The sequence below is a fragment of the Dermacentor andersoni genome, chromosome 1 (assembly GCF_023375885.2).
Source record: "Dermacentor andersoni chromosome 1, qqDerAnde1_hic_scaffold, whole genome shotgun sequence".
Taxonomy (NCBI): domain Eukaryota; kingdom Metazoa; phylum Arthropoda; class Arachnida; order Ixodida; family Ixodidae; genus Dermacentor; species Dermacentor andersoni.
In genome coordinates, this window is record NC_092814.1 from 278,166,597 (window position 1) to 278,192,559 (window position 25,963).

General features: G+C 42.5%; 2 protein-coding genes across 3 annotated transcripts in view; one reads left to right on the forward strand and one right to left on the reverse strand.

Moving 5' to 3' along the window:
* Window positions 1–15,186, reverse strand: part of LOC126548177 (ribosome biogenesis protein BMS1 homolog) — a 184,973-nt gene extending 169,787 nt beyond the window's left edge. The window contains exons 1-3 of one of the 2 annotated variants that reach the window (XM_055063180.2): window positions 15,089–15,179; window positions 14,783–14,992; window positions 13,569–13,759 (exon numbers count right to left, since the gene is read on the reverse strand). In XM_055063180.2, the coding sequence (XP_054919155.1) occupies window positions 13,569–13,759; window positions 14,783–14,949 (358 nt within the window). In that variant the 5' untranslated portion in view covers window positions 14,950–14,992; window positions 15,089–15,179. Of the gene's footprint in view, window positions 1–13,568; window positions 13,760–14,782 lie in introns of both variants that reach the window. The other variant, XM_050196311.3, reaches the window with a different exon arrangement.
* A 186-nt stretch (window positions 15,187–15,372) lies between these two features.
* Window positions 15,373–25,963, forward strand: part of Dora (zinc finger SWIM domain-containing dorado) — a 211,028-nt gene continuing 200,437 nt past the window's right edge. The window contains exon 1 of the mRNA XM_050196305.3: window positions 15,373–16,064. Coding sequence (XP_050052262.1) covers window positions 15,881–16,064 — 184 coding nt within the window. The 5' untranslated portion in view covers window positions 15,373–15,880. The remainder of the gene's footprint in view (window positions 16,065–25,963) is intronic.

A 25,963-nucleotide genomic window follows, 5' to 3' on the forward strand; every position in this document is an offset into this window, starting at 1 on the left:
ATGGATTCAAGCAACACCATTGTTTACACAGTTGCAGTCTTTCACCAACCAATGCACAAATCACCTAGTCTCTTCAGGCATAAACATTTCCCGTAAAAAAAATCATAAACAAATATAAAGTACCAAAAAGATCAACCAATAATGCAGAACAAATTTTAAAGAAATTGAAGAGGAGAAGCAAGAGGGAAGCTCAAGCACATAAAGACCCCAGCTATGAGTATGGTAAACCCAAAGGAGCCCTGAAACACTTTTCTAACCAATCATAAACTGGCATCACTATTACAGGACGCTGGCTCATGAATTTACTGCAGCAAAAAAATTTGAAACCCTTCAAGCGAAGTTAGACGTAGTTTTCACACCAATGAGCGGTTTTCTCCGTCCTTTTGTCTCCACTTGGGTGTAGGAAGCTACACATGAGACGTGGCAAGGCTCCACCCAAAAGTTGAGCATCTCGCCAGTGAAACGGCTCGTCGCGGCACCCTGTGGTGGCCACGACATCTGCCCTATGCAGTACGCTGCTGCTATCTCAGAGGCCACGCAGCTATGCATAATTGTGTGTAAACCAGCATTGCAAAGAAGAAATGCATTTTACGTCTTTTCGAGATTGCAGACATATATATTTTTATTTGTTAACCTCAAAATCAGCAATAATAGGAATATTGTGAATGTTCTTGTGATCACTAAATCAGCCAATAGGTGTTGGTGAGCTTCATTGCTTGCTACAATGCCACTGTAAAGGCGAGAGCAAGCGATTTTTTTACTGTTTTTGACATGACATCGTAAATTCCCTGCTGCATGCAGTGCAATAATATTTGGCTCAGATGTTCAATGAGCTTCTTCCACAGATTGGCAGCATTTTCTTACTATGTTCAAAAAGTGTTTCAGTGCTCCTTTAAGGTGCAAATGCCTTTGCTATTAAAAAGTAACCAAAATATGATTCAATGCAACTTGTGACAACGGGAAAATGATGACTTGTTCTCTCAAACTTTCTATGGGACCTGGGTAGTATTTTTGTCCGTTTCTAAAGTGCTGTAGTGTATCCATGCATTTGCCTAGGATAGTCTCCTCATGGTCCTCAGGGGGGGGCTGTGATCCTGCAGGAATGCTCAGTGTACATACTTTAGACAAGGAAAAATCTCTTTTAGTGCACAAATCGTAAGAAAGAAGGTGACAGGACAGAGGGCTTTGTCCTATCACCTTCTTCTTTCCTCTCTACAATTTGCACACTAAAAACGATTTTTCCTTGTCCAAGGAATGTTTCACCAACCAGCCCAAGTGGCCATTCTTTTCCGGTGGACATGTTCTCGGGCTGCAGCAGGTGCCACAGGGTTCCCTTGCAGCGTTGCTTGCCCCGGCATCCACAGTATGTGGATGTCTGGTATGGGCTTGCTTTGCAGTAGCTTCAAGCCTGTGTGGCTGATTCTTCTTTTCTGGAATCTTCTGCAGGCCTCTTGCGAGTATGTCCCAATAGCATACACCCTGTTACACATGGTGATTGCCAAGGCTATCGCTGTTTTTTCCGCTCCGGTAACATTGAGCTTGCAGTGTTGCTGCCCTTATCTCCCTCTTTTTTTTTTCATCAATTATGCTCATTGCATAGTTGTCTTGGCCCTTGTACCTTGCCGCACCCATGTATATGATGCTTTCGCTCTTGTTACTTCACTCCAGCATTTTCTGTACTGCCTTAGCTCTTGCTAACTGGCACTCCTTGTCATACTCAGGATGCAAGTTCTTGGGAATGTTTGATGAGACATTATCTTCTGCCTTATTTCCAGGGGCATAGTGCATGTCCAGTTCGACAGAGTATCCTAGTTTTACTAGTAGGGCACAACCCGTGGTGGTTAGCATGAGTCTTCTCAGTTGGTTGATGATATGTGCCTTCACCAGCTCTTCCCAGGCATTGTGGACTCCCATCTTAAGTAGCTTCTCCGTGGGTGCTGCCGGAGATAATCCCATGGCTAGCTTGATAGTTTTACGAATGACAATGTTAGCCTTGCTCTTTTCAGCATTCTTCATATCTACATACAGTGTGCCATATGTTAATTCTGCAGATAAGGAGAGCCTGGATAATTCTGATGCAGTCTTCTTTGAGGCTGTGCCGCTTTTTGGCTACTCTTCTAATAAGGTAGGTCAACTGCATCATGGTCTTTTGCACTTTCTGCAGCTCCGCTCTCCCGCCTCTGTCCTTTTGTATAACGAGGCAAATGATGTGTAGCTCATTTACTTGAGGTACTGCCACCCCTCCTAATGGTAATTTTGGGGTCTGGCGTTTCTTGCGGTGGTCTTCCTCTTGTACGCTTGCATTAGTGCCAAGAGCTCGGATTTTTCCGGTGTGCATGATAGTTCACAGCAATCAAGGTATTCTTTTGTTGTATCAATGGCTTCCTGCAGTGCTTTTTCTTGCTGCCCTGACAGTCCTCCTGTTGTCCAGATGGTCAGGGCATCCCCATACAGGGCTTGGCCACTTCCTTCCACGTTTTTCAGTTTCTTAGGTAACGAGCTCATGGCAAGATCAACTAGCGTAGGTGACATGACCAAGTCTTGCTGAAAGCCCTTATTTGGCACCTCAAATTTGACCGCTCATAGGTTGCCTACCCCTACTGTCACAGTGCTATCCTTGAGGAAGTCTGTGATGTAGTTGCGAACGCGTTCTCCGCAGTTGTTGTGGCTCGGTGGAGGAGGACCATGGCGTGATTTACGTTGTCTAATGCTCCTTTTACACACATGGTAAGGATGGCTCTCTTGCTGTGTGTTTGAAGCCAGTCGATTAACTTTTCTTTTAGTTTCAGCAATATGTCTTGCATCGATAGGTGTGGTCGGAGCCTGAACATGTTATAATATAGATAACCGTTTTCTTCCAGGTATGGTTCAGAACCATATGTTTGTAGATTTCGTACCTCGATTGGTTTGTTAGGCTTGGGAATTATAGTACCTTCCTCGTGTCTCCACGTTGCTGCTACTTTTCCTTCCTACCAACACTTGTTGATATATGGCAGCATTGCCTCCGATGTTGTGCAGAGTTTTGTTACTTATTTTGACCTTTTCTGATGTGGTATTTCTGATGAGACTGCTTAAGGCATTTTCCATCTCCAGCATGGCAATTGCCTATCAAGTTCAGGGTTAGGCTGGCCTTTATAGATGATTGTTGCTAAGTCGATGCTTGTGTCATCGCTTCCATCGCCCAAGAACTTGGCTTTGGCCTCTCATAGGATATCTTCCTCCACGCTAGGATGGTTGTGTATCAACCTATGGTCATGCTGCCTGGTTGTTGCCTTACTTTCTTTCTTGGAATTGCCTTGAGTATCATCAATGTCTTCTTGGTGCTCAGCTTACCTTGCAACTTGGTGTACGTCTGATGCCAATTTTAACATCCTAGTTTTGCTATGCATTATTCACCTCCTGGGTGATATCTTGGCTATGCGGATCTTGAGTCTACTATTGCACTTTTCCGCTGCCATCACTTTGTCAGCTCTCCTCAAGCCTCCCATAGCTGTAGGAGGAGGAGGCCTACCGCCAGCACATCTGCTGCAAGTTGGACCGTCCTGGTGTGCCTGGCAACTCTGTCCATTATGTTCTTACTCCACCCTTCCACATCTTCAAGTCTTCAAACCAAATGGCTAAAGCTTACTTTTCTGCCAGGCATTTCTGGAGCCTATAGGGATGGAAATTAAGCCATGATGGCTGTGGTATGAACCAACTAATAAAACAATAAAATAGTGGCAAGGCTTGGTCACTTGATACAGCATTATCTGGCTGCACGATGGCGATGGTGATTTAAACAGGCTTGTCTTTGGTTGCTGTGGACAAGCCACATTGCAATCATTTAGCGACACTTAGCAAATTTAGCTACAGTTGCAAAAATCTTAGTACTCCCACTCGGTGGTGGAGCTAATTATACCAAGCTGCAAGATTTGCATTTGAAACCAACACCGGTGAACTCTGTGAACAAGTGCAAGCACATCAACAAAGACTGCTCCTGCAGTGAAGCATTTGGACCTATCCAAGTGGGAGTTGACAAAATGATGTAGACTTCATTGAATGCCTGTCCTTCTCAGTTGGCTGCAGTCGCACCTACTATCGGCTGAAGTGTGCAAAAGATTATTAGCGACTCCTTTCACTAAGCATCTCTTGATGTTATACACACACACACACACACACACACACACACACACACACACACACACACACACACACACACATAATTTTTTTTTTTTTCAGAATGTGGTTCACCTGCACTATTGCGAGCAACAGTACAGTGCATAGGCACCGAGACTAAGGGGGAGTCCTGGGGCCCGAGCCCCCTCCGGAGTTTTCCGAAAGGGGCAAAGCCCCTCCCCCCCCCCTCAGCGGTGCCAAATCTTAACCCCCCACCCTCACACACACACCTAAAATGTCATTCATTACCAGAGTTTCGTCACCCAGATCACTTGAGCTTTCTTTTGACTTGGCCCGACCTTTTCACTTAAAATTTTATTGTGGCTAATAGCTTACTGCATCATTTTGGCACGGACGTGCACAGATTCTAATTCATACTTTCGCTTTATTTCTGCAAATCCTGACAAAAGGAGGGCAAGCACATTAGAAGCATCAGCAGCGGCTGGCTCATCCATATTTTCTGACTTCAACATTGTTTTAAATTTCCGCTGTAAACACTATGCAATACACAATATATTTAAATATACAGACAGCACAGTTTATTATATTTCTGAAAGAGGAGGAGGTAGCCAATTAAAAATTATTTCTAAAGGTATGGATATACAGTATGCCTAGAGAATGAATATGTTGCTGTATGTTCACCTCATTTTGAATTGTGTTGCGTGCTTTATTGACCCTGAAAAAAACCTGCAGGCTTCAGTGACCCCTTCAGCAGACTCTTTTATCAACAGCATGTGAAATCCAGGTGAATGATATGTGTCTCACTACTGCTTCTCTTTCCAGTAAGCAATGCTAACGACTCATGAAAAAAATATACTCTTCTAATAATTTACAACACTTATTTGGAATGGAAACAGTGTCATTTCCCCGTAGAGGTCATAAACACATACAGAGTGTCCCAATTAACTATCATGCACCCAGATTTAAAAAAAAGCAATTGCGTTACTTGAACGAAACCTAGTGCACTTTGTTTCCTGTACAGTGGAGTAGCTGCCAGTAATTTTTTTCAATACTGAGACTTAATTAGGTAATTGTAATTAATTAGCTATCTCGAGACATACTATCCTAATTATCAAAGTGTCATCAATAAGGCATAGCCAAGGGACATATAATTGCAATATTTTCAGCTATGTACTAATTGCATACTAATTTTTCCTACTGATAAATAAACCCAGCTAAATATGAAAAATACCACGTGACTGCGCTCCCACCCGCATCACAAAGCAGCGCCCTCGAACAAGCTCCCTCTGAGTAAGTCAGAACGAAATAAAGGAAATAAATCAAAACATAGTGATCCAGCTAGTTCCTCATCTGCCGCGCCTGGCTGAAGTAACACGTCGCATTTGGTGCTAGTTGGAAACAAGCTGTGATAGCTGTCTTAGCATTGATAAAGTGCAAGGATGATATTTTTTTTTTTGCCACAAAGCCTATCACCACAAAAGCAAATCGACGTCAGTGCAAAGGTTTAAAGGTGCGTTTTGTTTCGTCCCAGTCGCTGTTTCTTTCTCTAGTGAGCAGAAGGAAAACATAATCTTTGCCTTGGGAGCTGCAAATGGCAACAAGAGGAAGGCCACAAATATATAGCAATCATGGAAGTGTAGCGATAGACCAAAGGCACCGACTATCATCAGAAATTAAGAAAAGCCGAGACAAACCGGCAGCTTCCACAAACAGCGGCAGAGGACTCCATCTTTGAGTCCATATATAGCCTACGCAAGAATGTTCTAACATTTATGGCCTCAAACAGTCATGCTAGCGTGCAGGACGTCGCCGCCCAGCTACCAATTTCCGAGTCATCAGTTTGGAGGATTCTAAATGACTCGGCCTTTCACCCGTACCACCTTAACCTGCACCAATGCTTGGAAGATAAGGATCTGCGGAATCGTCTAGATTTCTTGAATTGGGTCGTCACAAAAACCGTTGAGTCCCCAGAATTTTTGAGCAACACCACGTGGACTGATGAAGCCAATTTTTACAGAAACAGCCAGGTAAATTTGCGTAATACACACTACTGGAGTGACTCCAATCCACAGTGGGTAAAGAGGAATTGGCACCAGTACCAGAGGTCGTTCAATGTGTGGTTCGGAATTTACGCCGGTGTCATAATTGGTCACATCTTCGATCACACACTGATTAGACAGTGTTATGTGGACGAAATCCTTGAAAGAGTGGTGGATGAGTTTCTCAGTGAAGTCCCGCTGTCACATCTTTCACTTCTCTGGTATCAGCAAGATGGGGCACCAGCACACCGCAGCAGCCGAGCACGAAACTGGCTGGATGCGACTTTTCATGCGCAATAGATTAGAAGGCAAAGGCCTGCACTAAATTAACCGGCAAGGTCACCTGACCTCTCTCCACTTTTCTTGGAGTCATGTGAAAGATTATGTTTACTTGATAGAGACGGACGTCAGATGAGCTGAAGGCAAAGAACGGATGTCGGCCGTAGAATTCAAGCGTCGGTCAAACAAAGTCGCAAAAGATGTGATAAAGCGGACTCAGTACTGCATAGCTGCAGAAGGAGACCTATCCGAACACGTCCTCTAGGCGGCAGCTGGTGTTCAACGGCGCTTACGAATTCATAGATAATAAGGGCACACTGAAATGTGATGGTTTTAAATGCGTAAGCATTTCATCTTTACCCAATTAAAAAACCATCCCTCCATCCATCCCGTAAGACTCGCTTTCAACCTAACGCCCGCAGCAGCGAGCGAATTTACCTGCACGCTGCCTCTTGCTTCAATGCCAACAAAGCAGTGAGAACACAGCGCTCACGGAGCTCTCAGCACATGCCGCACTCTGCCACTTTCACATATTGCTTTCAAGATACAGGCCGCCCCAGTCTTAGCCGCCTACGGAGCACGGTTGATCACAGTTCACAATGGTTCAGTGTACCTAATAAATGTTGCATATATTTTTTTTCATTTGCTACATTTCCCTGGTCACTTCGTCCCACGTTCACATCAGCTGTGGGCTATCTATAACACCAGTGAACATTGATTCTACTCGCCTCTTCTATGTCGTCTCGTGCAGGTCTCACTTAACAGTTATCACAACTGTATCACATTATATGAAACACACCAGCACACTACAACAAAGCACCCCGTCAGTACTACGAAATGCTTACGCATCCTTCAGATAAATCCCACAGAAATTTCTGCAGGAATTTTTCTTCCTTTCATTTGTTTTCTTTTTTTGTAGACATCCCCACTGCCAATTCAGCTCATTTAGAAGTGGTACATTTACTTTCTTGATCGCATCAGTCTTGCCATTTTCTCTACATGTCAGTCGCTTCCCAGTCTGATTATTTTGCCTTTATTTTTTGCCATGAATCTGTTTTTGCAGCATGTACACACTCTAATAAAAAATAATACTTTCAGTTTAATTTGGCTTTGGTCCGAAGCAAGTTTCTGCCCCAAGATATACCTGTGTGTATACTCTTTCGATGCGATGCGAGTAGAGCCGGGATTTTGAAACATTCCATTGCTTTCTGCGTTTCATGCATGCTCAGAGCAGAGCTTCAGCCACATTATTAAGAGGCTTTTGTTGTGATCAATCGGCCTTGAGAGACTGATAATAAGTGATGTAGAAATGAGGGGAAGGAAAAGCTGCAAAGCTGAGAAACCTGCTGTTGGTGCTCCTTCTGTACCATTATCAAGGTGATGCACTGTCCCTTCAGGTCTGCAGCAGGCAAAGCAGTTCAGAATCAGAATTTATTATTAGAAGTTGGGTCAGATTAAAGTATTTAGTATACAGAAGGTAGTTCCATAGTCAAAGACTGTATTGGGACCTCGTATTACATTCAATCAGCTTATTTGAGGGTGCTGCTTTATGATGCGGATGAGAGCACAGTCACATGGTATCTTTCATTTTTTGTAGGGTTTCTTTACCATGGATGGATGGATGTTATGAGCGTCCCCTTTGGAACGGGGCGGTGGCTTGCGCCACCAAGCTCTTGCTACTATGCTGCCTAATATCCTACCTAGGTTAGCCAATGAAGAAAAAAAAACACCATGAACTACCTTGTCCAAATTTTCTGATCCCCTATTGCGAACTGTGCTTTTGTACGTCTCCGTCTTTTGTCGTTTCCCTACTTTTCTTCCACCAATCCTCCAATCGCCTCTTACTGTTGTCCATTGCAGACCTGTTTACTTTACCATTGCTCCCGCTGAACCCAAGGGCTTCAAGGAGGCCAGTGGTGCCTAATTCGACCGCTGGGTACACGTCTTCACATTCTAATAAAATATGCTCCGTCGTTTCCCTAGCTTTACCGCAGCAAGCACATGCTTCTTCTTCCTTCTTATATCTCGCTTTATAGGTGCGTGTTCTAAGGCATCCCGACCCCGCTTCGAAAAGTAATGAGCTTCCCTTTGAGTTATCATAAATGGTTTCTTTCCTAATTTCGTTTTTTCCTCTTAAGTAGTTACTCATGGCAGGTTTCTTTTCCATTGCCGCCACCCATGAGATTAATTCAGCCTCTCTGACTTTCCGCTTGACCTTTGTTGCTGTGTTGCCCACCCCACAGGCCGCATACTTGCTGCTAAGCTTCCTAGTTCTTTTCCTCCACTGTGAATCAATGTTTTGCCTGTACAGATACCTGAACACTCTCCCAGCCCATTTACTTTCCTCCATATTCCTCAGCCGTTCTTCATACTCAATTTTACTGCGAGTTTCCCTCACTTCAAAACTAGTCCCGCCCATATCCCCTTGCACAGCTTCATTTGTAGTCTTCCCGTGAGCGCCCAATGCGAGGCGACCCACTGACCTTTGGTTCCCGTCGAGTCCTGATTGTACCCCTGATTTAAAGCAAACAACCGCATTTCCAAAAGTAAGTCCTGGAACCATTACCCCTTTCCACATACCTCGGAGGACCTCGTACCTATTGTATCCCCATAGCGCTCTGTGCTTCATTATGGCTGCATTTCTCTTTCCCTTGACTGTTATGGTTTTTTCCTGTGTTTCCATATATCCGTTGCCTTCGTTTATCCATATACCAAGGAATACCTGCATATTCTGTTACCCGAGGTATTTCTTGGCCCTATATCTCCACTGTCTGTTCACTGTTTTCATTGAATACAATAACACCTGATTTTCTAACACTAAATTTCAAACCTAAATTGTTGCCTTCCTGTCCACAGATATTAGCCAGACGTTGCAAATCACTTTGCTTGTTTGCGAGCAACACAATGTCGTCCACATAAAATAAACCTGGGAGTTGCTGCTCTATTACTGTACCTGCCTGTTTGTATGAGAGATTAAACCCGATATTACTTCCTTCTAGCGCCCTCTCCATCCTCACCATGTACATCATAAACAGCAGTGGGGATAAAGGGCACCCCTGCCTCAGTCCCTTGTTGATATGAACTTTCTCCGCGCTCCTCATCCCTTCCCATTCAACGCAAACAGTATTTTCTAGGTAAATCTCTCTCAAAAGCTGTAGACAATCGTTACCTAAGCCTTCCCCTTCCAGAATATCCCACAACATGTTGCGGTCTACGTTGTCGTAGGCTCCTGTAATGTCCAAAAAGGCCACATACAACGGTCTGCTTTCTGCTTTTGATATTTCAATACACTGAGTAAGAACAAACAAGTTATCATCCAAACGCCTACCTATTCTAAAGCCATTCTGAAGCTCTCCCAAAATGCCATTATTTTCTGCCCATGCTTGAAGCTTTAATTTGATTGCCTGCATTGCTAGCCTGTATATTACCGATGTAATGGTCAACGGTCTATACGAGTGAATTCTGTCTTTCTCCCCCTTACCTTTATAAATTAAATTCATTCTACTTTGTCGCCAACTGTCTGGTATTCGTCTATCTTTTTTAAAGTTTTTTCCACTGCTTTCACCAGAGCTTCCTTAATTTTTGGTCCCAGTTCATTTATCAGCCTAACGGGAACCTCGTCTAGCCCTGTGGCTGTGTGCTTAGGAATTTTCTCTTCCGCTTTCTTCCAGTTTAAATTTGTAAGCACCAGTTCCTTTTCCACTTGGGTCTCTTTCATGCTCTTTTTTTCTTCAAATACAACCTCGTCCTTGCCTTGGAAAGATTCGGCTGTTACTTTTTGGATGTAATTTATTGCTGCCTCTCCTTCCAGTCTGTTTTCATCTTCGTCTAGGATATGTTGTTGTATTGTTGTTGACTTCCTGCCTAATAATTTTACGTGATTCCAAAATATTCTAGGTGCGGCCTTCTTTTTCTCACGTATTTCTGACAACCAACGTTCACTTTCACCTTTTAATTTTGCTTGCACCAGTATTTGAACCATAGACTTTTTCACCCGGTATATTTTCCATTTACTGGTTACTTCATCCTGTGGCAACTGCGCCTTCTTTCCCTGCCTGTGCTCTCGAGATGCTTTCTGTCGTTCGGCGATCGCTTCTCGTATCTCCTTGTTCCACCAGCTTTTCGGTTTCTTTTTTTCCTTTCCAACGAACATGTTGTTTCTCTTTCCGTATTTCTGTCGTTACTACACTTGGAAGCTCACCATATTCCCACCCCTTACTTGGCCACTTGCCAAGTTCTTCCTCAACTCTAGTGACTATACTTGCTATTTGTTCAACGTTCAAATTTGGACTGGCCATTGTGCTTTCCTTGCTCTCTTTCCCAACTACATATCCCATTTTCAAAATGATGCGTTTATGGTCACTCCCTATGCTGCTAAACCCTTCCTCATCGATGACCATTTCTCTCAACTTATCATGAATTCCTTCTGTCATCAGACAGTAATCAATGGTCGATTGCCGGTTTCCCACTTCCCACATGATCTGTCCTTCACACTTAGCCCCTGTATTCACGATCACGAGGTTATGTTGCTCGCAAAGGTCTAGCATTGACTTTCCGTTATTGTCGGTATAGCCATCTAAATCCTGTATGTGGGCATTCATGTCACCTAATAGGACAATCTCAGCACCATTCCCGAAACCCTTAATATCAGCGCTTATGCATTCCACTAACTCTTTATTCTTCTCTGTGCAATTTTTTCCCGTCCACAAATACGTAACTCCCAGCCAAGTTTCTTTCCCACTCATTGTACCTGATAACCAAAGATGCTCTTGACATTGTGAATTTACTCTTTTCCATTTGGCTCCCTGATGGATGAGCATTCCGACTCCTCCTCCCTTTCTTTCCGACTTAGTTCTGTTGCACCCTTCCCATACATAATTCTCAATAACTGGCGGCTCTTCTGAGTCTCTAAGGTGCGTTTCTGTAACCGCATACACCCCTATTTGTTCTCTATGTAACTGCTCTTCAATCTCTGCCCACTTTTCCTTTCTTCTACCGCCCTGCATGTTTATGTAGCCTATTGCATGGCGAGCTCTTGTTCTTGCTTTCCTCCTTTTTCTGTTATCGACGGCGATGCTCTTCTGATGTTCCCCTAGAGGACCTTCTTTATTACTACCTACTCTGACCTCCTGAGCGCCCGCGGGCCCCCTAAAAAAGCAACAGCGCGACCCCCAAGTCGCCAGCCCACTTCTCATGCTAGCCTGTAATTGAAGTGGATCCCATCTCGTTTAAAACCACCACAACTTCTCACTTCCCTGTTTACTTCGACAACCTCGAAGCCTTTCACTCGGCTCATTTTCCATATTGCCTCATTGGCAGCCACCAGTTGGAAAAAATTAGTAAGGAATTAGTATGTTGCTGAAAACAATGCAGTTAGATGACATTGGAGGTGCATACAAATGCCTCATTGACACTGATAATTATGACAGTACTTATAGAGTTAGGTAATTAATTATAATTACCAAATTAAACATCAGTAACAAAAAATTACTGGCTGTACTCCATTGTGCTCCAATTACTCCACTGTGCTGGAAACAATATGCACTAGATTTTCTTCGAGTAATGGATTTGCTCTTTCTTTAGGTCTTGGTGCATGATAGTGATCCTGGACACTGGTCTGAGGCCAAGCCGGATTCGCTCAAAATCAGAATCAACAGCACTCATGCGCAGCAGCACTTTTGCTCGGACTCACAGAAAGAAAAAAAGAGAGATGCTGCAATTTCTCCGGGAAGGCAAAGCAGTATTGGTGATAGTGAAGTATAAAACAATTTCACAAAGGAAGATTACACCACCGAGAGACGCCAGATTCTTGGTGGTACGAGAGGACTCAGGCTGTGAAACTGAACTGTCTCCTACTACAAGGTCTTGTGTATATTCATATAAGACCGTCACTTCAGTGAACAATTCTTCGAGGTCAGAAGAAGCTTGTTCAACTGTAACTGTTATATGTATATGTATATATATATATATAGATATGTGTGTGTGTGTGTGTATTTATGGGGTTTGGAAAGCTGGTCCCCCCCTCCCCAACAAGTTAGAACTTTCCGCCAATGGTACAGTGCACAATCTTTACAATGAAGTGACCTGTCTAACAAAGAATTTCAGAGGTCTCAATCATTTTGTTATAAAGGCATTTGACTGTACTTATGATAGGCAGAGTTTTTTCATTTTACCAGGTGGGGAGGGAGGGGGCAACAAGCTTTCTGATACTCTTCCTTAACACCCCCCCCCCTTGTTTTCTATATCTATACGAGGACAGATATGTACGAAAACATTCCTATATTGTCACTAGTTTTTTTATGTTGCATCCTCTTCCGAGTAGCTATCCAGGAAACTATTTCATGGATATAAATATGTGTGCATGTGTTTTATTGCGAGCCTTTCAACAACTCCTTAATAGCGATTAATCTGTTGTGCCAGTTTCTATCCAGAACATTTAAATACATGGATCATTTCATCTTGATCTACATAGTTTCAAATAGGCTATGAAATAAGACTAGGTTGAAGAGCCAGGTGGTACAAAACAACTAGTTTCTTGTTTGTCACAGCCAGAGCTTAAGATATGTTGCAACCTGCATTAGTAAACACTTAACTGGGCTATAGAAAAATGCAGTCACGATAAGCGTTAAATAGAACACCAATTCAATACGCCACATATTTTCATGGTGTATGTCTCGGAAGTGGTGCAAGGCACGAGATTGCTATTGAACAATTTTCCCAGCTAGACGACTTCAATATCACATTACAAAATGCCCCCAAAATTGTTGCTCACAAGCCAAATTATCAAAACTAATCAGTTACATTCAATTCATAAGTGGTATAGTTTGCACACATAATATCCACAGGAGAGTATAAAACAAACAGCAATCGTATAACTTACATAGACCTCTGTATCTAGGTGGCAACGTTTCCATCACTGATAAATGTAAATGATTAGACATCACTGAATTTTGGAGGTTTTTCCGCAAGCAAAAAAATGTAATCAGTGGACTCAGAATCGCAGCCAAATTTCCAGTGAAGCAGTTTTCAAGCAGTTGCATTACAAATTTAAGTTTTTATAAATCTAGTCGCCGCATAGAACAGAAGTTTTACTGAGATTTTCATGCCCCCCAGTGCAGACATAACACTCCTTACCAGACACAATCGTGATCGGACCAGTTATGGTGCTCACAAACTGCCTCGTAAAGTTCTTTATGAGACACTGAACAAGGGTCGTTTTGCCAACTTTGGGAGGTCCAACAACAGCCACTATGTATGGCGGTGGCTCGACTGGAGTTCGATCAACAAGGGGTACATGATGCCGTTTCTCTTGCAGGTCCTTAGCCCTTCAAAAGGAATTCGAGAATCAGGTTGTTGCCCATGTAAATAGTAACAGGAAAGATCACAAATGAATGGGAAGGAACGTTAAAACATTAATGGTACACAAAAGGCACTCGGTCATTGAAAGAACTAAGGCAGGGCTTCTTTTGTGACTAAGCCAAACCATGAACATTTTGTGAGATCCAAATTTTCAGTCTTTTGTGCACTTCTATAAAAAAATGGTCAACAAAACATTACAGGCTCTATTTTCAAATTGGATGGAATTGCCTGTCAATGATAACAGTTTGGCCCTATGTCATCACAACTTGCGAGATCAAGAGCTTTCTTTGGAAATCCACATGTGGCAGATTGGTTTTTCCCTTTTGTGTCATTTCCAGGCAGACCAAAATTTCACGTTCAGTTAGCAGCTATTCCCTAGTTACGAAAAGTTGTCAATCAAACCAGCCTGCCATGTTTTTAGTGTCCTCTCAATAATGCCTGGGTGTCTTTGTATACTCAATACATGTTTTAACCTGAAGTGTCCTTTATCAATTGCGCAGATCGTCTTTCACATTGGTACGGCATCGCTCAAGGATTGCCTTTTTCAAAGGGTTTCAGAAATAGCGCAACCGAGCGTCCTTGCGTACCCAAAGCCCCACGCCCTGCTTTCGTTCTTTTGTAAGCTTGCCGGTTCGTGTCCCCTAACTCTGGACGCACAAAACCTGAAGCTTCCTAATCATCCCTCGCGTAATCGCTGCCAAGTGCTAAGGCGCTATTAGCGCAGATGCGGTCTCTAGAGAGCACACAGCAAAAGCAGAAGTCCTGCTGCTGCGCTAATTTTGAGCTTTTGTTTTGTTGGCTGCACCTTGACATATATATGTGACGCTGTTCATTGGAAGTAGAACCAGCGAAGCGAACGCATGAGAAGAAAAATAATTACTCGGAACGTACTTGCAGTGTGTCGCGTGTACATAAAGCAACCTATGGAAAATGATTCTAGAAAACCATGCACATCACCAAGCCATGCGACTTTCGAAAAGCACACTAACCTTCGGAATTTTTTCTCTGCCTTCTGCACAGATTGGACAGAGAAAGCCTTTGGATTTCGCTGTTTTGCAGTCAGCTCCTGAACATGTTCACTTTTCTTCTCTTTCTTCTCGGCCTTCCGACCACTGTGGCGTGCTCGGTGAGATTTGGCTTTCTGGTCATCATCCATCGTAGATAGCGAAGCCACGTGGGAGACACAGTGCAGATATGGGCTTAAAAACAGAAAGGGATCACCACACCATTTAAAATGTGATCCAGGGCAATAAGTTTCATTTGAATAAACACCACAGACAGCAGATCATGCCTACTTTTACAAAGGAACACGCGAACGAATGGTTGACATGTATCCGGCATATAGGCACAACACAAATCGCACGTTTCAAAATTTGGACATGGCCACCGCTGCGGCGCGCCGTATGTGCAGCAGCTCCGCGCTATTATGTTAATTTTAATATAACAACAATCAACAAAAAGCAAACTGTTGTCATAAAAATAATTTATTTAGTTTACTATTATATTGTTTATATTTTTATTGTTATAATTAAGTTAGTCTTCTTGTCCAATCAAGGCTGAGTTTCGTGGTCTAATGCTCGGCAACTACAATTTCTTTGTTTTTAGTTGCAGAGTCGCTGTCGCTTGGAGGGAATTTTTAGTGTAAACACACATTTGGGCGCTTCATAGATACGCTTACGAATTTGTCTAATTTCTCCAGGCTTGCAGTTATGGCAGTAGCTTTTTTGATGCTACAAATTGTGCCGCGTAGTTGACGTTCGCGGTCTCAAGTTTGCCGTATCCTAACCCACTGAGTGTCGAGGGTGAGAGAAAGAAAAGATAAAAAAAAAATGGGCAGCTGAGCCCAGGGACAGCTGACAACAAGGGATCCGAATAATATCGCTCATTTTCGTGGGCAGGCTCAAGAGGACTGTCTAGGGTTTCGCCGCAGTTGCGGCAGTATTTCATTCTACGTTCGACGAAATTTCGCTGCTGCGCATCGAGATGAGTCCCAGATCGGCGTCGGGAGGAACGCTGGATGTTATAATTTGGGAGGTATAAATTTCTGTGGGCCGCTCCGATCGGCCCAGCGGTGCTCAGGCGTGGTAATGTTTGACTGGGACGAAGGAGACCGTTTTTCCTTCGAGGACAGCGACCGCTTTGAAGAAGATTCCCTCTGCTCTTGGATCAGCGAGCCCGAAAGTCTCTGTAACAACTGGAGAGGCTGGAAAAGGCCGACGGGCAACCCATCTCACGCTTCGGCGCTCCACGGCGGTCATTGTCGCTCAAAAGGTAAGCCTCGTTTTAGGCTTAAACTCAATTTTAATTAATTTCTGCCATTTGCTGCAATTGAAAAATTGAATTATTGGCTCAATGAGTGTAGTGCCGACCATGCAAGGTTATGGTTAAGCTGGATGCGCCGAAAATTCGGTCGTCCAGCTCGGCCGTGGCACCTGACTCGCGAGCGATGGAAACCTCTTTCTTTTTTTTTTCTTTTCGTGCTGCTCACTCGCTTCTCATCTTGATGGTTGCTACTTCTCAGCGATGTTTCTAGAAGAGCGAACGCACGTTCTAGACCACTCTTCCTTTGGGATCTTTGGTAAGAAGAAAAAGGAATTACTTCCACGAGTAGGGTAATGCAGAATGGCCTTTAATTGGTGTCTTTTGTTCTTGGTCGCTTGAACTGGAAAGAAACCTTCTTTTTTTTTTTGTGCATGCATTATCTTTGCCGTTGTGATAGTGTCTCCCAGTGGTTAGGGATGTCCAAGAGATTGCATGTTGAATAGATCACGGATTCTTCCGTCTCCTAGTGGCATTTCTCATCGGGCTGACTCGTCCACTTCAGGAGCGCTTCATTTTTGTTTGTTTGCTGAACTCCTGTTGGTTCGTACATGTTCTGTGCTTCCTTCTCGTCTCCGTTTTGTTGCCCTATCACCAACTGCTGTTCAACATCTGTCATATTCTATCCAAGTTATTTGATGTAATGACGTTGTGTGCCTTATTTAATACGCGTTTCACACGGTGTGCTTTCGATCACGATCGAACCCAATTGGGATCGAAATTCTGAATCGCAATTTGCTCCCTGTCGCAGCTTGCGCAAAGGGGCCAATCGTCATCGAGAATTTCAATCCAGATCGGGCTCGCTCGCGATCTAAAATGCCCCGTGTTATACCGATATCACACGGCCACACTCCATCGCTATCGAGCCCGATCTGGATCGAAATTGTCGACGGTGATTGGCTCCCTTCCGCAGGTTGAGCAAAGAAGCCAGTCGCGACCGAGAAATTCGATCTGGATCGGGCATAATCGTGATCAAAAGTGCGCCGTGTGACACCCGAATTACTGGGGTATACGTCGGCATTCTCATTACGTGTGAAAAGGCAGCTTTAATTTATTGAAACTATTTCGCACTAAGCTCTTAAATTGTCAGGACTGTAATTTATTTTAGACCGTTCAGACTTAAATTGTTCGTGTGTAGCCTTGTTCGGCACTTAATTGGAGGTACACAAATTACGTTAATTAGCCGATGTCCCTGACTAACCGTGTTTGGTAGTTCTATGCATTGTGTAATCTAAGTGTAATGTCAAGGTAAAGAGTTGTGACATCACTTTAACTGTTAAAGCTAAATAATCGTCTTGCAATTTAGGTAAACAATATTTTATTTTAGCGATGTAAAACTAGCCAGTATCATAGTGCACAGGTTGTTTCATGGTCACAACAACATAGTGATAGACAAATTTTTTAGCCTGTTAACTCATATGACCATGTTGAAATAAGTGGCAGTTGTGTAATTGAAATGAGTGTTAATGACTTGTCATTGCAAAAGAAATGTGCTTTGATAATAATATGCAATGAGCCTAGTACTCTGTTAGTATTTTTACTTTGCGAGCAATTACAAAATATTACTTGGTTGCCTAATTTGCTGGTAATAGCTGTAAAGTGCTCAATATCAATGTGATTTAAGTATACGACTGCTGTAATGTGGCATTCAGGTACACAACTCAGTATATCTACAGTTTAAGATAAGCACACATTGTGGCAGACTATATACCATTGGATAGTACATACTCAAACAAAACTGTAAGAATTAAGTTGAGTGTCAGCTCAGCACACACAAAGTTAGTTAAAAACTACGGTGTTTGATTTAGTAGTATAATGAATGGTGAAATAACGTACATTATGACAAAGCTGCCATGAGTGAACTGTTGGTTGCTGCTGCTACTTTAGTTAGCTTACACTGGTTGTTAGTCATAAACTGAAAAGCACCTTCTCAACTATATTATACCATGAATCTGTTGTCGAAAATATGAATGTGTTGTCTTGCATGAGTAAATACCAAGCGGAAATGTGTATGAACTAATGCACTGTCAAGAATTGTCCATGTGATAAATATTCGCCTTCTTTTCTGCTGATGAAACTTGACAGGTGGCATCTACTATTCTTTGGGAAACAATAATAGATACTTGTGGTGCTGCACTATTCTACTGTCTAGAGTGAGATATGTGGTTTCAGAGGCACAAATAAAGGATTGTTAGACAGGATTTATATGTGGAATAAAAAGCTACCCAAATGAGCAATGAAAATATTTATGTTTAACCGTATGTATCTTGTTGTTGGGCACATGGGTTGGGGGAAAGGTTCACTTTTATTGCATAAAAGTTCTTGATGGTAAAGAAGCGATACACAGTAAAGAAAGTTTCGTCGTTATGGTGGCTATTAAAAAAACTTTGCATACAGTCCCTGCTTGTTTTCACTGCAGCAAAAGTATTTGTGTAGTGCGAAAATGCAAACAAACTTGGACCATGAGATTAACTAAGCTTTCAGTTTACCTGCATTTAAGAATTTGGTGCTTAACTTTCCATACAGAAAGGGCCCATAACTTTCAGGCAGCAACCAGTTTTTGCACCCCAAACTGGTTTTGTAATGTTTCGGTTTAAGCGAATTTTGTCACAGAGTCCTCTTTCCCCATTTTTTCTTTAATTGGCAAATTTGCATAAACACCTTCAATCTTGTGGAGTGATGTGCCTGAGCTGCACTTAAAAGGTGGCTGCTGAAAAGTGCGGCAACATCTAGAGAGGGCACATTGAAGATCATGCAGAAAATATGCACCAATTGGGAGAGAGCCAGGACTGATTAGACAAATAGGAAAACCACCTGAAAGTAGGAAAACTGGTGCAGTTATCTTGGACCCATCACAACAAGGTTTTCTTTTACATTTGTAACATTAATGGTCCTTAAAACTGAATGCATGGCACCATTTTAGAGCATGCTGTTAAAGATAGCCAGTTATGTGTATATATTCACCTGGGCCGCAATCTTGTGCGCATTCAAAAAGTCGACGTTCAGTTTCACCTCACGTGATTGTCCTAGATTGACATAGGCCGTGATATCGCCGTGGCCTGGACAATTGAGTGAGGTAAAACCAAACGTCGGCTTTTCAGACGTGTACAAGGTAGCGGCCCTGGTGACCCATTGCTTTATGCTATATTTTGCTCTACCACAGGTGTGTATTTGAAACTGTAGCTTTGTTTATGTAAATGTCTACTCATTAAAGTATGTGCAAATTATTTAACAGGTCTAGCATGTTCATGGTAACTTAGATGGTAATGCATGCACAATGTAATGCAAATAAACAGAACATTTTATCAGTTTACCTTGTTCAGTTGAGTTTTGATGCCTAGAAAAAAATGTGTTCCCTTTACTTTCATTCATAACTACCAGAGCAAAACTCTGGCATGGTTTTTTTTTTAAAGCCCTTTTTTTTCTTCATTTGTGGGCTTGAAAAATAGCACTCGTTCTTTTCTCCTGGGTTTTGAAATGTAATAAACAGCACGGTCCTACCTATACACAGCTGTTAAAAAATTGAGGGATTCAGTGTTCCAGGAGATTTGTGTTAATTGGTAGTGCTAATTTGTCAGGAATTGGCCGTTTACAGTTCAATATGAAATGACTGGTTCCATAATAATGTATGTTATGATGTGCCATGTTCTGTACTTTTCTATGCTGCAGTTGTTCCATTTTCCCTCATCTCTGTAATTTAAGACTGTTACAAATTTTACTGAACAAAACTAAGTTACATAGTAATAACGGGGCATGCAGTTAAAATCATAATACACTTTATTCGAATTTCCATGTCTTTTTCATTGTTGCAAAATGGGGATTTTTTACACATTAGGGCACCACATTAAAAAGCATCCTTGATGGCAGAGTCATAGTTTCGAGTGATCGTAGTTAGCTGAGTTGCCCATTTAATGCTTTCCTTATCCATACTGGCTAGCAAGGAGCAGACACTCCAAGAGGCTGCAACAGCAGTTGAAAATTTCGCCAGGGCCAGCGGGCTCAGTTGTGTCCCAGATAAATCCAAAATTATCAGGGTACATGAAAAAAGATACGAAAGTAATGGAGACATAGACATACAAATTGAAGGAGTCAAAATAAAAGAGGTAACCGTTGCAAGAATTCTGGGTTACTGAGTTCAGAGTAACGGAAAAGCAGACCACACAATAAACATGTTAAAATCAGCAATGAAACAAGTTGCCAGAATGACACAAAGAATGACGTATCACAAAAAAGGAATGAAGGAGGCGGACACAATTAGATTAGTACAGGCCCTTGTAGTGAGCAAGATAATGTACAGTCTACCTTTCCACACACGAAACAAAAGTAAAACCACTTCCCACCCATCCATCGAAACCACCCATCGAAGGCACAAGCAAACATTGAGTCTATCATTAGGAGCGCCTACAAAGTGGCCCTAGGGCTACCGGTAGGCACACCAACCCAAAAACTATTAAAGCTTGGAATATATAATACCTACTCCGAGCTAAAGACGGCAGTACTGACCAAGCAGAGAAGTCGTCTAAGCCAGGCGAGGGCAGGGAGAGAGATACTCGCTAAGGTGGGCTTCCCACCGTACCCCCCGAACCTGGGCGAGGTACTGGTGGCAATCCCGGATCCCGTCCGATGCAAGATCTCGGTCGCTCCCCTGCCCACGAATATGGACCCAACTGAAAACAAAAAGCGGAGAGAGAAGAGCGTAAGGTGGCTCCATAAACACGTAAACACTTCCATGTGGACACTTCCAGGTACAACTGGAGACGGGCCGTAGCAACAGTAATTGGCAGCGACAGGAGAATGTTGACGAGTGCCTCCCTGTACACGTCCTCGATCGCCAAGGCGGAATGCTTTGCCATTGCCCTGGCGATCAAAGAGCAAGAACGGAGGGAGGAACCTCTCACGATTATCATCTCTGACTCGCAGGATGCGTGCCATTTCTTTTTGAACGGCCGCCTCCCGATAAAAGTAAAAAATTTCCTAGGCGGGATATTGACAAACGAATACAAGTTGATCTGGTGTGCGGGACACACAGGCCTGGAGGGAAAAGAGAGTGCGGATGCTTTTGCTCGAGGGCTCACGAACCGAGCAGAGCCTCGACAGCACTGTCAATCCCCCCAAACATTCCATGAGGAGTCAAGCGAGGAGGACAACGACCTATCCTGAATGGCCCCTCGCGAAGTTCTTGCTCACCAGCGCAGCACGCGACAAAAATACAGCACCCCCCCACAAATCATTAGAAGGGAAGGACGCCATAGACCTCCGCAGAATTCAAACGGGGGTCTTTCCAAAGCTACAAAGATTAAATAAAATTTTTTCAACGCTGTATGGGCACACCTGTCTGTGGAGTGGCGGCTCGCCATCGCTATATCATATTTCGTGGGGCTGCCAAAATAGACCACCAAATTTAAATACCTTTTTAGGTAAATATCAATTATCTAACACTTTCGAGCAATGGGAGGCACAACTCGCCAGGTCTGACCTGGGGGTGCAGCTTGCGCTTTTAGATCACGTCAGGCAGGCGGCAGCAGCCAGTGGAGCCCTGGACTTGAGGCCCCACCCATCGAGCTCATAACCTTTCATCCAAACCCCTTTCAATAAAGTTATTCCTACTCCTACCCATAGAAAAAACTGGCCCTTTTATGAAGGCACTAGTATAGATTTTTTGTTGATTAAACTGTCAGGGTTACAATAACATGTTGTATATCAATAGAAGGCTCATGAAATGTACCTTCCAAAGGTCTAAACTTCAACACATTTTAGGACTTAATATGGAATATAAATTAATTTAATATATAAATATATAATTTAATAAATATAAATTTACCGAAAATGTTTATTAACATACAATCAATAAAATAAAAAAAATTCGAAAATATAATAAGTGCTTTCAAGTTTCTACAGCCAATGACAGTTTCAATGTTCTAGCTTTTAAGCGATGTGTGCTACAAAAGAAATGCTTTTTGCCTTGTGCGAACTGCCTCTTTCCGGTAAGCGCCAGAAGTATTAGGTAAACATCACATTATGCTCCGATGTGGGTAGTCGATCTTCACTGTATGCTGTAAGATGCTATAACAACATTTATAGCATTGCAAACATCTGTACAACATATCAATTGTTACAAGAAAATAGTGACCTTTAAAGGCAGCAAACAAAGCTTCCTGCCTAACAGCTGGAGACTGCCCTGGCTGGATTTGTGGGTCTCCATTGTTGAAATTAAAATTCCATGATCTGGTGTCATATCCAGACTTCCTGTTACTAGTAGCATCGAAACACTCATTAGAGGGTGCCACAGAACCAGGATTTCATCCCACGACCTCGTGCTTGGGAGCGCTACACCATAGCCGCTAAACCACCGCAGCAGGTCACACGACAGCAAGCTCCCTTAAGACACTGTGATTAATTAAACAGTATTTATAAAATTTTGTCGTTAATAAATTTTTTTCTGTAGAATTACCATTTCTGTTTTCAAAAGTAGCATTGTCAGGCGGCACTGCAATAAGCAATTTAGTACCACGCAAGATGTTTGGAATGCCTTTATTTTTACTGCAAGCATAGGGGCTCCAAAATGTACAATAACTAGTTAAACTGCTTTTTTGTTTCACAAATTGTACCTGCGTTGGTAGCTCACTGACTATAGCGTTGCACTGCTAAGCACAAGCACACAGACTCAATCCCAGCTGCGATGGCCACATTCTGAGGGGGCGAAATGCAAAAACACTTGTATACTGTGCATTGGGTGCACATTAAAGAAGTCCAGGTGGTTAAAATTAGTCTGCAGTCTGTGGCGTGCCTTATCAGCACTTAAAATTTTTAGTTTCACTAATGGTGAGAATTTACTGTACGAATGATTTATCCATTCCAGTGTTTGCAGGGTCACTGAGCTTCCAAACCTGGAACCAATAGCTAGTGATAATGTCCAAATTCAGAATTTCTCTTGAAACCAGAATTTATAGCATTATCATAGAAAATGCTTTGAGATTGCTGACTAGTTACTTCAGAGGTGTAAACTTTTATAGTAGTGCCGCTAAAGTTTTTGCTTTTTATTATTGTTCACTGTTCTGTTTTATCTGTTTACTTCATGATTTATGCCACACAAAGCATAAGAATTCAATTGGGACTGGGGCTTTCATTTGCTATGAATTGAGCTTTAGTATTTCCATCATACTTTGGTGAGATTTTTGTGTATTACACAAAGTAAACTTCTATCAGTGTATTGTTATACAGGGCTTTCAAAATTAAGTCATTAGTAATTTGAATAGAAACACTATGGCTAGCTATCCATATGTGTACCAGATATAACCCTGTAAATGTTAGCCAGCACCACTCAAGGCTATGGCAGCGAATGGGAAAAATGTTTTTGACCAATGGCATCACATAGCACGTGAACCTTTTTTAGAGTAGGCAGCTGGCAAAAAAAATACTCGTCTACTATTGCAAGGCATCAAACCTGCTGAAGTCGAGACCCTTACTGCACAATGGATGAGAAGGGGAACTGAGGGTCTGATTTTTGTTAGCCACAAGCATATGAAGCCAACAGACAGTAAAGCCGAAGGAAGCACAGGAAAAATTATTTGTTGTTTTTAATTTAAGTATAGAAATTAATGAAAGTGAATGAAAAACCAACTTGCAACCAGTGGGAGTGTTTGTGTACTATGTGTATCAGGGTTAGTATTCGCGAGCCACAAGTTGACTACAATAACTCAGTGCTAATCATTGTGGGTGATGAGGAGATAGTAAAAGAAATACAGGGCTGGGTTAATGTAATGATTCTATTCTAATTCCTTTTTCTTTTCACACATTTTAGTAGTCAGCTGTGTAAGCGAAGTTTTGTTAGCATTACCTACATTATAACCAGCATCAGCCAGTCATGAAGGGTCGATAAGGTAGGAATTTTGTGAAAGGAACCATTGCATGATACTGACCCTGATTTATGTTGCAACATCCTCTTTTCCGAGTCCATTCCAGTCTACATATATTTAGGTCTCCTCCTTTTCCTCCTTGTGTAGCTTGTCCAAGGCTTTGTTGTATTCTGATGGTGCTTTGGTGTTTTCCTTCATCTGCTACTCTCGTGCAGCAATGACAATTTTGAGGCAATGACATTTGCATAGCTTGCTGCTGGTTTAAATGCAAAGCTCACTTATGGGCTCCACACGGGAGTCAGAGGAGCCCATTCTTTCAAAAGATTGAAGCAGTTGTGTGCACCGATGGGAGGTTCATTAACTCATGAGGTGCAACACTCTTTTTCTGGCTGCTCTGTGTGTGCATAGTCTGGTTCAATTACACGAGCGACACCCTAGTGCTCTCTCTCTCTCTCTTTTTTTTTTTTTTTTTTTTTTTTTGGGGGGGGGGGGGGGGGCTGCAGTTGAAAATTTTTGCAACTTGGGCATGCTCAGTCTATTGCTACATAGCCTTCCATTTTGCCATAGGTGCATGTCTTAGTTGTTCAGAGTCTGACTCCCATTCTTCATGCTATTTCAATTCTAAATACCATGTACCAACTAGCCCAACAGCGAACTAGGTAGAAATTTCTTCACCACCAAGTCTGTGGTTTGTGCCTCCACAACTCAAACATATGGGAGTTTGTGGGCACACATCCTGCTTGTGGCCAGGTCCGTGACAATAAAAGCCTATTCGAGAAAGCTGCTTGCCCCAATACAACTCAAGTTGACGCTAGAACTTATGATTTGTAGAGGTCAAGGCAATGAATATGGGACTAGTACTTTGCCTTTTCTGCCCATCAGTCACGTAGTCAGTATATTGGCACCCTCAGTGTCCACACCTTCGGATAGAGATTACCCTCTTTTGTGGTTGTCATAGCCATAAATTACTCCACATGACGCCCCTTTACCAGGCACTTGGTAAACGGTCACTGGGAGATGGGCTATAGAGGGGTTTCCCTGATGTCACTTATCAGGATGTGTGCTGCGTGCAGCGAGTCGCATGTCATAAGTAAAGTTTTTTTTTTTTTTTTTAATAGTTGTCTGACAAGGTGCATGGCAATAGTGCATTAAAGTTTCGTTGCCAAGTATTCTGCAATCTTTCAGGAGTAGCATAAACACATGGTATCCAAGCTCGTACCTCTCCATTGCTCATGCCAGTCTCTCCCACTGTTCTTTTCTGCTTGTGCACCTGATCTTTGTCCAGGATCCCACTTCAGATTTGTCCAATTCATTCACTGAACAAGTAGCTTGTATCTGTGGGGTTCATGCAGTGTTGAGGTTGCAGTCTGCAACGTGTCAGGTGCCGCTGCATTTTGTTTTATGGATGAACAAGGCACAATAGTGTCCATCACTTCGACAGGTGTTGCCACTGGTGTTTCAGTAGCATTAGGCAGCGCATCTTAACTGACTTCTGATACACCAGATGTATCTACTGTCCTTTGCAAGTGTTGAAAATACTATCCATTGTCAACGGTTGTTCAAGCATTGCCGTAAGGCTAACTTCTGATGTTTAACTGTTCTCTCAGTAAAAAAAAAATGGTTGTAACTGCTCTGAAAGAATCTAAACTTCACTTACGATTGTCAGCGTTTGTTACCTTTGAAGTGAAAATTCAATTGTTCATAGCATACTGTAGCCATGAAAGAAGCAGCACATTACTGTAGTTGACTTCTTCTCTTGGAATACACTCTTACGTTCTAATAAATTAACTTTAAGCTACGCCTTAAAGTTGTAGCTATGGCTTTAGTGAAGACACCTTTCCATTCAATTACAGTAAGTGAGTTGGTACCTCAGCATAACATTTACAGGTAACCTGAAGTTATACAAATACGGCAGTCTTGTTGCATGAAAGTGACTCAGGAACTCCCTTCTTCAACCTGCATTTACCACTTAAGTCATAGACACTGACACATATG